This window comes from Cetorhinus maximus, chromosome 1 (assembly GCF_964194155.1).
Source record: "Cetorhinus maximus chromosome 1, sCetMax3.hap1.1, whole genome shotgun sequence".
NCBI lineage: Eukaryota > Metazoa > Chordata > Chondrichthyes > Lamniformes > Cetorhinidae > Cetorhinus > Cetorhinus maximus.
Window position 1 is genome coordinate 220,037,486 of NC_135879.1, and position 12,947 is coordinate 220,050,432.

General features: G+C 38.4%; 1 protein-coding gene across 2 annotated transcripts in view; it reads right to left on the minus strand.

Annotated features, from left to right (window-relative positions):
* Window positions 1-1,066: 1,066 nt before the first annotated feature.
* The window catches only part of maea (macrophage erythroblast attacher, E3 ubiquitin ligase), a 171,908-nt gene continuing 160,027 nt past the window's right edge, over window positions 1,067-12,947 (minus strand). The window contains exons 6-10 of one of the 2 annotated variants that reach the window (XM_078553618.1): window positions 10,108-10,197; window positions 8,336-8,444; window positions 6,248-6,381; window positions 3,648-3,843; window positions 1,067-1,855 (exon numbers count right to left, since the gene is read on the minus strand). In XM_078553618.1, the coding sequence (XP_078409744.1) occupies window positions 1,760-1,855; window positions 3,648-3,843; window positions 6,248-6,381; window positions 8,336-8,444; window positions 10,108-10,197 (625 nt within the window). In that variant the 3' untranslated portion in view covers window positions 1,067-1,759. The remainder of the gene's footprint in view (window positions 1,856-3,647; window positions 3,844-6,247; window positions 6,382-8,335; window positions 8,445-10,107; window positions 10,198-12,947) is intronic. The other variant, XM_078553628.1, reaches the window with a different exon arrangement.

Here is a 12,947-nt window from a genome sequence, read left to right on the forward strand (position 1 = left end):
TCAGCAACCTATGGCACGTGAGAGGATTTTGAGTGGCACTCACACTGCCAGTCCAATTAATAGCACAAGTTCTAAATCTAATATTTTGTCATTTACTTATCCCGAAAAGCTGTGATACATTGATAAAAGATGTACAGAATTTTAAAAAGTAAATGCTTGCGATTTATTCATTACTGGGTTATTTTTAAGTCCCAATTTGCTGCTTACCTCAGTGTGGAACAGTGCACTGCATTTGATGTGAGTACTATCTGTCGTGATTTTTTTCACTGTAAATTAAGGGGTACACTTGACAAAACATCAGCTCCTAAGAAAGCAAAGTTAGATGTTCATTCATTTCAGACTTCTTGGACAGACTAATTTGGAGTTATTCAAAAGAAGGACCGCGCTGTCTGTTGTTCATCAAGTGTTCAATGACATTTTCAAATGAAGCATGAGAAAACCTTCCTGGACAAGGTGGAATTGTGGGCAAATTTAGAGATCTGCGGAGTGCACTTGAAGCTACCAAGATCTAACATTATTCTGACCTGCTGGATGTTTGATTTTAACTGTTTTTATTTAAATTGTTTTGAACTGTTTTTGAACAAATTTAACTGTTTGAAGAAAATTCCATTTGCAATGCAGCATTTGGATCCACATGCCTGTGTTAACAGGTATTTTCACACACGAAGTCAGTGCTCTGTCCCTCTCAAGAGCCGGTTAATAACTGATCACTCAGAAGCCTGCGTGCAGCTTAAAGTATCTAAATATGTGCCAGACATTGGAAAACTCAGCAAGGAAAAGCAAGGGCAAGGATCACGCTAAACTGGTAAGGTCTGCATTTTAATTTAATTTTAAATGAAGCTTCTTCAGCATTTTAAAAACCTTATTTACTTTACATACAACAATATATATATTACTGGCACACAACCCTTGCTCTAAGCTAACACAAATGGCCATTTACAAGCATTCAAAACTATATTCAAATACACGCCAACATCTTCAGAAGGGATTAGTGGAAAAATATCTAAAAAAAAATAAACAGTTAATTTGAATATAGATGTGCGATGAAATAAAAAACAAAACAAGGTTTTATTTGATTTTTTTTTTTAATTAACAACTGCTTCCAACCTTCTTGAAGATATAATTTTTGGTCTACAATCTAACAGTATCTGCATGCATAAATAGTGCTAAAATGTAAGGTTCCTGGAATTTCCAACCTCTAGTACTTGGAACGTTATCACAATTGCTCAAAATATGGTAGGTTTTTGTTCTACAGCTGATCCGGTTAAACTGAAGTATATTAGTGCAAACTACTCTAAAACATTACGACCTGAAAACACTTTTTTAGTTGCAGTTGTGCAAGTTACGTAAGTTTTGAAGGCTTGAAATAAGGCAGCCGAACAAGTTCAATATTGTACCCCCAAGCACAACACTAATGCGAGTTACTAAAGTTAAACTTACGAATGAAGTACATTTGAAAACTGTCAAAATTCTTCAGATAATGTAAACCACTACAAAACCCATGTCAAAGCCTCATTTGTTTTATTTCACCTTTTCAGTACAAACTCTGCCCGAGTTCATCATAAGCTCCTTTTTGTCATCATACAATAGTAAGTGTATTTCTTGTTCCTTTTGGATCTTTGGTCGCAAGAGACACACACATCCCACCAATAAAAAGGTGCATTGCCACAGGTAATCAGCAGCCCCCAGCAGCCAACAGGATAAGCTTGACCAACATTATCCTGTGGTTCAGATTCTAGCCTTGCCCCTTTCCACATTTCTACATGATGTACACTTTTTCAGCTTGGGAGAAGTTGTAAACCTCTTTGGTTCTTGGGCAGATGATTTTGTCATCTTGGCGAATAGAAAGTAGTGACTGAAAGAGAACAAAAATCTGTAAATCATCAGCCGACTGATTACTTACAAGCAAGCAGATGGGAGAATTAACCACAATGTCAGTTATAAGTTAATCCTGCAGGAGAAAACCCTTAACAGCCTTATGCTGAATTATTCAACTGATAAGTTATACCATTGATGTGTAGAAGGAACAAGCTTGTTGCACCAAATGTCTCTTCATTTCATAATTTTTAATGCTGTAATAAGGATATTTTCTACTGCCCAGTTTGCTTTTCTATAATTAATGAGCCAATGTGAATGTTTATTCTTACAACAAAGTTATAAATTATCTTTTGTTGCATTTATCTCCGTTGCTAACATGATTTCTGGCACTTCCTTTCAAATGGGACAAGCAAGCAGTGGTGGGTAAAACTTTCATATCACAAGATAATCATCTCAGCACGGGGCACAATGTAGGAGTTCCTCAGGTCAGTGTCCTAGGCCTAACTATCTTCAGTTGCCACATTAATTGCCTTCCCTCCCTTATACATGTGGATGTTCGCTGACGATTGCATGTTGTTCAGTACTATATGCCTCTCCTCAGATACTGAAACAGTCCATGCCCTCAAGCAACAAAACCAGGACAACATTCAAGCTTGGGCTGATTAGTGGAAAGTAACATTCATGCCACGCAAGTGACGAGTAGTGAGTATCTCCAACAAGAGAGAATCTAATCATCTCCCCTTGACATTCAATGTCATTACCATCGCCGAGTCCCCCACCATGAACATCCTCACTGACCAGAAACTGAACTGGACCAGCCATATAAATACAATGACTATAAGAGCAGGTCAGAGGCTGAGAATTCTGTGATGAGTAACTCATCTTCTGGCTCCCCAAAGCCTGTCCATCATCTAAGGCACAAGCTAGGAGAATGATGGAATAACTCTCCACCTGTCTGGATGAGTGCAGCTCCATGAACTCTCAATACCATCCAGGACAAAGCAGCCCTCAATACCACCTTCAACAATCACTCCCTCCACCACTGACAGACTGTGGCAGCAGAATGTACCAAATTCAAGATGCACTGCAGCAATTTGCCAAGCCTCCTTTGACAGCACCTTCCAAACCGGATGATTTATACCACCTACAAGTACAAAGGCAGCAGACACATGGAAACACCATTTGCAAATTCCCCTGCAAGTCACACATCATACTGACTTGGATCTATAATCGCCATTCCTTCACTGTCACTGAGCCAAAAGCCTGGAACACTCATCCTAATAGCACTGTGAGTGAACCTACAGCACCCTGTTAGCAGCCATTCATGAAGGCAACTCATACCACTTTCTCAAGGGCAATTAGGGAGGGATGGGGCTAAATGATAGTCTAGTCTGGCCAATGACACTCACATCCCATGAATGAAACAAAGAAAGATGAAAACAAATGTGATTGCATCACTGTTACGTCAAATGCCAAGGCATGACTGAGTTCATTAAGTTTGGATGCTCAAGTAATTGCTAGCAGTATAACATTCTGAGAAGAAACTTCAAATCTCAAACTCAAAAGGGTTGAAACAGATCAGTTTGTTTAGTGTACATTACAATAAATTATGTCTGGTTGCCAATTTACCTTCTGAATTTCAAGGACAATGGCAACCAGGTTGAATCAATAAGCCAAAAGATGACCCCTGAAAATATCTGTGGACAGAATGTATAGCTCCAAGTGTCCTCCTTCAACTCTTGCGAATATTAAATGTAAGAGGTTTTGGGCCTCATAATCATTTTGAAAATAAAGATTGGCAGGCTACCAAAGAAAAGTTAGAAACCTACATTGTATCCATACACGTAGCCATTAGGTAGCATCATGGGTGGATTATTTTCATTCATAACTTCGCCAGAGATCTTGCAGACCAGTCGGGAGTTGGCACAGTGTGCCATAGGCAGAGGCTGTGCAAGTTTGTTCAGAGATTTGCTACAGACAGGGCAGTCTGGGTTTTTAGAGGTGCCATCTTCTTTGTAACACTGTCTGTAGACGATATTGCTCAGGTATATAATATGGAAGGGAATCTGGATTTGCCATTATCATGCACTCTTCACGCTACCCCCATATCTTACTTCACCTGACCTTCTGCTTTCTTCTTGCACATGACCCTCCCTCCTCCCCACTCCTACCAGTAATCTCAAATTAGTCTCCAGCCCAGAGACACAATAACTGAAGGTAATCTTATCAACCTGTGTAAAATACATGACTACATTCCAAAAGGACATGCTTTCCAATTTTGCATTCTTCCTTGCTGGAAGGAATCTGCATTAATACAAAGTAGGGGAAAAACAGCTGGAGTTATTTCCATCTTACAGAGGCAGCATTTCCAGCAGTAGTTTATAGACAACTGATTATAATAGCCTCCTGGAATATGCAACTAGTATGTATTTTTTTAAACTCTCATATTGAGTCAGTCTATCTCAGTATTATCAATTACTATCTCTGTCTTTCTTGCACATAGAGGTTGGAAGTAATACACCCATCTTACTTTTTATTTTAGATTCCCTTTATATTACAGAACTGCCTCAACTGAAAGGTTATCATGATATGCTGCAGTTCCTGATGCAATGGCACAATTGCTTGAAAGTCACAAATCCTGACTTCATTTTGACTCACCCAATTGATTTCTGGGGATGATCTCAACAATTGCTGCCTCAAGCAGCACCTGGGAACATCGTTTTGGCACTAATACTATTACATTATATATTGCATTGCCACTGGAGGTAGGACTGTTACAGGCAGCAGCAGTGTCATTAAAGGAGCATTGTTTCCATAGAGAGATTTCTGGTATGGTTCATGCACAGAAGTGCAGGACGACTTCCTTGCTATGGCTAACGTTACTGCATACAAAAAGTAGATAAGATATTGTTGGTATACATCATAATCACTGATCTCCTGGAACTCACTTTAATAGACTTCCTGAAAGAAATGCCGCAGATTTCCCACTCCTGAACTGGTCTGTTTCCTTTGTATTCTTTTTTTTTTTGCATCCCCCCCTACCCCCCTCCTCCTCCTCCTCTGGAGAAGTTACATGACTAAATGGGAGAGTACACTGGGAGTCAAGATGCTTAACTGCACCACGACTGCTTGGACATACCTGATGAACAGTCAGAATTTTCCCTTTCACCTGTGTAGAGAGGCTATCTACTTGATAGCTATTATAATCAGTTGTCTATTTCAGGATTAGCAAAGCAAGATGTCTGCCCTCATTGGTGGTTTAATATTTGGTCTCAAGTCTACCACCTTGGTCCGTGCACTACTCAAATTGTGGCCATTGACTTTTAACCACCATGGCCCTTTGGGCCTCAACACAGCACTTCTATACACAACCTCTGTCCTCCATGCCTCACCCCTCCTCATACACTGCTCCATTAATTAATTGCTGGTTTGCCTGCTGGTCTGTGAATTTAATACATTATTTGCCGCTAACTGGCTCTTTTGAAACCCATTTTTATCTGCTGAAGCTACATTTATTTGATTAATTCGTAGCTGGCCCTAAAAGTACCATTAATAGCTTTTAAGCTTAGTGACAGGGGAGCCAGTTGTAAGCCTAGCTGGATGATGGAAGTTTTAAATGTGCACCAAAGCCAGCCACCCATGTTTAGTAAACATGAAAAAATATTACAGCTTTATCTATTAAACTTATGGAATCAAGTGTTACTTCTGTGCTATTAAGTGACATAAGACATGACAAAATTGTGACACCAAAGGTAGGTGGGCATGGTGGCCTAGTGCTTATGTTGCTAGATTGGCAGCCTAGGAGTCTTCAGTTCAAATTCTAACATGGAAAATTGTGAATTGAATTTAATACATTTGGTCATAGCCACAAATCCTATTTTCTCAGTTAGCAATTCTGGTAACGATCCTGCTATTGCCACTTAAACCACCTCTGGACCCATCTTGTTTCTTTTTGCCTCATTACCGCCCACTTTTGCCTGGCACCTTTTGTCATATAATCTTTCCTTCCCCACCGCCTTTTTCCCTAGTTCTCCAATTGTTTAAAAATTGTTATCTCTGATTGTTTTTCTCTCTCTTCCTCCACGGATGCTGCCTGACCTGCTGAGGCTTCCAGCATTTTTTGTTTTTATTTGAATAAATCTAGCAATTTTCTAGCACCAGAAAAAGTAATTATGTAAGCTGGCAGATTGTTATAAAAATCCAAGTGGTTCAAAGAAACATCTAGTTCAGAATGCCACTATCCCAATATTCCTAGTAATCTTGCAATTTTAAGCACCATCTCATAAGACTATGCGCACAACCAAGGGTTTCACAAGTTGGTTGTTTTAAGGCTGAAATGTGTAAGCTTAGATGTCTTTAAAAATAACTAAGCTTTTTTTTTGTAACTAAGCACTTTGAAACTTTGATACCAAGACTTGTAAAAGGATACGGTGTTTTTATGGCTGACAGCCCTGCTTGAAGTGTTATGGTGAACACAGAACTATTTCCAAGTTGGTGAAGTCTGTAGTTATCATATCTGAACTGCTGAATAAGCATCTTCCATCGGGCTGGATCCAAAAGATCCTGCAATAGAAACAGAAGTAGGTGACACCTATATTAAAATAAAATCTGCTCCCAAGCTTCAGAGGTTTGAACTCTCAAAGTAAACAACGACTTCCATTTCCACAGCTCCACAGTGCAAAGAGTGCACCACAGAACAGATGAAAAACCTGGACAGCAGCAGTTGGGGTAAAAGGAAAACAGAAAGTGGATGCTGAAAACATGGTCACAAAGTTTTATTTAAGTAGCTTTCGAAAGTACTGCTGGAGGGAAAAAGGTAGAAATGAAAGCAGAAAATGTTGGAGATACACAGCAGGTCAAGCAGCATCTGTGGAGAGAGAAACAGAGTTAATGTTTCAGGTAGATGACCTGAACAGGGAAAAGTTAGAGATATAATAGGTTATGAGCAAGTGCAAGAGGATAAAGTAGGAAAAAAGATGTGATAGGGAAGAGGACATGAGAAATTAAGTGACAAACGAGTTGGTGATGCAAGGCCAAAGGGGAGTGGTAATGAAACAAGTAAAGAAACAAAAGATTTGTCTCGAAGAGGTGCGAATGGCAGAATGATGAACATCCACCATCCAAAAGCAAAAATAAGAGAAAATCAAGAGTAGAATCAAAACCCGCAAAGAAAAAGAACACAAATTAGGGGAAAAGAAATGATGATCTGAAGTTGTTGAACTCAATATTGAGTCCGGAAGATAGTAAAGTGCGTCATTGAAAGATGAGGCGCTGTTCCTCGAGCTTATGTTAAGCTTCATTGGAACAGTGAAAAAGGCCGGGGACAGAGAAGTCAGTGTGAGAGAAAGGTGAAGAATTAAAATGGCAGGCCTCCAGAAGCTCAAGGTCAGGCTCGCGGACTGAACAAAGATGTTCCGCAAAGCAGTCATCCAGGTTGCGTTAGGTCTTCCCGGTGTGGAGAAGAATGACTTGTGAGCAGCAAATATATCACACTAAATTGAAAGTAGTACACATATAATCACAATTTCATCTGTAAGTAATACCAGTTCTAAGCCAAGGGCTTGGTAATATGCTAAGTTCATCAGTTTTGCACTATAGTCTCCCATCACACTTTAGGAAGGGTGTGAAGGCTTTGGAGAAGGTTCAGAAGAGGTTTACTAGAATGGTTCTAGGAATGAGGGATGACTGTTACTTGGATAGACTGGAGAAGCTGGGGTTGCACTCCTCAGAGCAGAAGGTTAAGAGTAAAAGAAGAGAAATTATTTCTAATGGGCTGAAGGTTGAGAGAGTAGAGATTTAAGGTGGTTTTCAAAAGTACCAGAGGCAACATAAGGAAAAACTTCTTATGAAGAATCATATTCGACTCGAAACATTAACTCTGTTTCTCTCTCTGTGGATACTGCCAGACCTGGTTAGTATTTCCAGCACCTGCAGTATTTTGCTTTTATTGAATGAGCAAAAACTTCTTTGATGTAACCCATGGTTAGGATTTAGAGTGCACTACCTGATGGAATGGCATTTACAGATTCAATACTAGCCTTCAAAAGGGAATTGGACAAAATATGCAAAAGAAAATACATTGAAGAGATATGCAGAAAAATCTGGTAATGGGAATAATTGCTGCTCTTCAAAACAGCTAGCATTGATGCAATGGGTCGAAGGCCTCCTTCGCTGCTATGTTATTCGATGATTCTATAGAACATGGCCCACAGTAATATGACCTCAGACATTCCCTTCCAAGTTGGTGCGTTCCCTAGTAGTTGAGCTATACCCTACCACAGTGTGAACAAAACAAATTGGGCTCAGGACAGACTGAGTGTTTTTGTGCAATTTTTCATGGATTGTAAATCTGATAGGTATGAATTCATTTTTATTACACAAATATATTAAGGGTATCATGCATACTTCTGAAGGGATATAGTTTTAAAACAATATTTCAGGCTCTCTGATCTGTAATTTATGATGTTTATGTTTCACACAAAGATCACAAGGAGAATTAACAAATCAACTCCCTTACCTTATAAGGTGAAATGTGAGTATCTGAGGGAAAAGCCAGCATACCCATCACTTGCCGCACCTCATCCAGCTGTCCTCCCTCAGCTTGACTGAAGTGTCTCCGTGCATGTCTGAACACAAGAGAAATAACAGATAAAATATTCAAAATTTTAAATACACCCTTTCAATAAAAACTTTTTTTGCATTCTACTCACATAATGGCAAATTATTGATTATATATCATAAAATGTCAAAGTATAGAAAACATTGCAATCAATTTAACTCAAGCAGCAAAAGTCTGACTTGGTATTCTGAGCAATTTCTTTCTATTCTGTAAGCTAAGGTTTGGTTCTATGAGCGGATTCTGATGATCTCAAAGATAAGTAACTCACCACTTGGCGGACTGTAGGTGCAAACTTTCACACCTTAAAACACTATTCTATTACAAACCAGGATAGGAATGTGTCAAATAGAAACCCTTCTATAGTCTGTTGCAGCAATTACTCAGCTATATATTAAACTAAAACCAAATCATTTATGTTTAAATGGAAAGAACTTTGAGCCTATCAAAAATTGCACAATGAAAGCTTAAATTGCTAGGTGGTAAAATAAAGTATCTTGCCACCGAGAAATATCTGTTATAAAATCTCTCACGCGCACACACAATTCAAAAGGTTTGTCTTGGGAATCTCATACAGCATGAATATAATTATGATTTACTAGGAAATCTATAGACATCATCTACCCCATTATGTTAATGAGGAGATTAAACACACAAAGTAGATCAGTAATAAATGCACATCAAATTACAGTTACACCATCAGGAGTAAAGAAATGGGTTCAAGGGAGGAAGGGAGTTGTATGCTATACTTAATTAGCTAAAGTAACTTAACATCAAAATACTGCACACAAATAATGCTTAACTTCTGGTTTTCCATGAGGCATGTCTGGAAGATATGGCTAAACACCAAGCACCAAATGTTAGAAAAAGTACGAGAGAAACTTAAGGGACTGCAAGCCAATAATTCCCTAGGACCTGATGGCCTATGTCCTCAGGTTCTAAAGAGATACCTGCAGAGATGGTGGATGCGCTGGCTATGATTTTGCAAAATTCCCTAGATTCTAGAACATTCCCAGCAGATTAGAAGTTAGCAAATGCATCACTGCTATTAGAGGAGGAAAAGGGAAAACAGGGAATTATAGCCAGTTAGCCTAATATCAAGGTTAATACATAAGATAAGGGCTCATAAATTTGGGGGTAATATGTTAATATGGATAGAGGATTGGTTAACAGACAGGGGGTAGAGAATAGGGATAAATGGGGCATTTTCAAATTGACAGTCTGTAACTAGTGGAGTGCTGCAAGGATTAGTGCCGAGGCCTCAACTATTTACAATCTATATTAATGACTTAGATGAAGAGGCCGAGAGTAATGTATCTAAGTTTGCTGATGATACAAATTTAGATAGGAATGTAAGCTATGAGAAGGACACAAAGTGGCTGCAAAGAGATATAGATGGGTTAAGTGAGTGGGGAAAAATGGTGTATGGAGTTTAATGTGGGGAAGTGTCAGGTTATTCACCTTGGTAGTAAGAAAAAAAGAAAATCAGTTTTTTTTTAAAAAAAGGCTTGATACTTTTTAAATGTTGAAGTGCCAAGGAACACAAAGTTAGCACGCTGGTACAGCAAGCAATGAGGAATACAAATAGTATGTTGGTTTTTATTGCAAAGGGATTTAGAGTACAAGAACAAGGATGTCTTCTACAATTGTATAGGGCTTTGGTGAGATCATACTTGGAGCACTGTGTGCATTTTTGGTCTCCATATCCAAGGAAGGATATACTCGTTTTGAAGGCGGTACGAGGAGGTTCACTAGGTTGGTTCCTGAGATGAGGGTTGTTCTAAAATGAGAGGCTAAGTAAACTGGGCCTATATTCTCTGGAGTGCAGAAGAATAAGAGGTAATCTGTTTAAAGCATACAATATTCTGAAAGGACTGACAGAAGTTGTTTCCCTTGGCTGGAGAATCTAAAACACAGAGGCAGTGTCAGGACAAGAGATTGATTATTTAGCACTAAGATGAGAAGAAATTTCTTCACTCAGTGCTGTGAATCTTTGGAATTCTCTACCTTAGATGGTTGTGGATACTCCATTGTTGAGTACATTCAAGGCTGGGACAGATAAATCTTTGATCTCTCAAGGAATCAAGGAATATGGGGAGCAGGCAGAAGTTCAGCTGTAATCACACTGAATGGCAGAGCAGTTTGACGGGGCCATATGATCTTCTACAGCCACATTACCGTCAGAATTTGTAAGATAAGAAAAACATACTCTGTTTTGTGACTACTGTGGATGTATTTTCACAGTGACACAATACTCTATGACTTTGACACAGGGAACTAGAAGATTAGGATATTTCTCTTGGTGAATTAGTGAATATAACTTGTTACAATCTACCAAATGAATATGAAAGAAACGTTACTCAACTTTTGGATAGTCACCAACATCAACTGGCAGAAAAGCAGATAATACGTATGAAACACCGATTACAAAATGGTTTATTTATGGTTTATTTATGGTTTTCACTTGAAGTTTCAAATCTAACGAGATTTTTCACAGTTTTGGATGGTTCATCCAACTGTGGTGTGTTGTTTTATATTTCAATGGAGAATAGATGTTCACACTTTGGCATATTAAAATTTGTATAAATGACACTTATGAACTCTTTTATTTTGGTTAAAATGAATCAGACAAAATTAGATTACCAAGAGATACTGCAACCTCTGATGAAAGCAAAGCTTTGGACTGTTTTATTTTGGTTATAATGAATCAGACAAAATTAAATTACAGCTATGACGTGACACTTTCAAATCTATTTTTTATTTCATGCTAAATATCTTTTATGCCAATTTATTTCATAATACATATGTGCTATTGCCTCCATAAAATTTTGGTCTCATTTGCAAGTTTGAGAGGCAGCCATGATTAATAATGAGGAGGCAGGGATGCTTTTATAGTTTAATAAATATATAAAATTAACCTGTCTGCACAAGAAATGCAACAGAATGATTAACCTTTAGCATTCGCAAGTACAAGGAAATTGGTCCCCCTATTGTCAACACATTTATTTTATGCTTCAGTTCAAGTATTGCGACACCAAAACAGACATTTACAGTAATAAAGGAATTGGGATGTCAAGGTTTGCTTTACAGCTGTAATATCAACCCCATAAGATTTAAATTATTTATATTTATAAATAAAAACGTGAAATATTTTAGATCCACTTGGTCTTTTGTTACCCAGTCCTTCAAATGTTCTTTACATGATTCTTTTGTTTTTGTATTGTTCCTCAACTCCTGCTTTGGATCACAGTAATTTCCAAAAATGGGTGTGTTCATATCAGTCTTTGATATGTAAAAATGACAAAACAGAAAGGCTGATGCAAGAAGATTCATCATTGGACCTTGCAGTGTAATCATACCAAGATGAGTAACTCATCTGTGGTGCCATTTGGATATAAAAATTTAAAAAATCACGTTGTGTGAAATATTGTTTCAATTTGCTGTAAAAATTACAGTTGTTCATCAAATCTGCACCAAAGAATAGAGAAGCAGTGCAAAGTACAATAGGACCAGATGATGGGAGCAAGCAGCAGGCTGGTTTTGGGTATCTGGATGGCACTGAGCAGAATTATGCCACTTAACCTGGAGAGACAACCAAGAATCTCAGGTGACACTTTTTGCCTGCATGTTGACCTCCAACTACAAGGTCAAGCTGGGCAGATTCAAATCAGAGGCAAATAAAAGAAATAGGTAAATAGATGTTCACACCTTAATTACATAATGGTTAAGGAAACAATTACTTTTTGGGTTATTATGCATCATTGATCACTGGTAAGAAAATCTGGTGGATCTTTCCTGTCTAATATTTAAATAATTGACGGCGATGCATAGGAATCGTAACAGGTGATCATTACACTGTATACCTCCATCTGATTCTCCTCTTTGAAAAGCAAACCATCAGACCTAGCTCTAGGTCAAGCTCTAGACCAACACATTGTTTGTTTAAACAGAATACTACTTAGTCATGCACTTAACTATTCTCAAAATGCAGCTTACTTTCTCTCTGTATATATACTTTAAATAGGCAACTAAATTCAATTAAATTAGACCACGGCTGCACAACCTTTAAATTCTATGGGAGTGGGTCTAGTCTGTACCAATCAATGCCCCTTGAGCATTTTCCATTGTGTGCACATATTTTTCCTTTCCAGTTTAGCTGGATTCGTTTCATTTTCATCTCGTTGAAAGTAGCTTTTTTCTAGTCAAAGATGTCTTCGACAATTTCTCATTTTCAAATTTTTACACTGCACCTACATTATGGTTGTGGTCTCCTAGGTGTCCTCCTGCATTGCTTGCTCCCTACAATGCTGTCGGAAACTCTCTCCTCTGCCTTGGAAGATTCTCATCAGGTAAAGCGATATTAGATGAGCAGGATAAGAAGACTCCTTATCTTCTGAATGTCCATGCCATGCACACCGTTTTTAAGGACCCTCCTGTGCACCTTCCTCTTCACTTTCCTCCTCCTGAAATTCTTCCTCCTCTTCCTCCTGCTGTTGCGGCTCCCTTCCTCGCT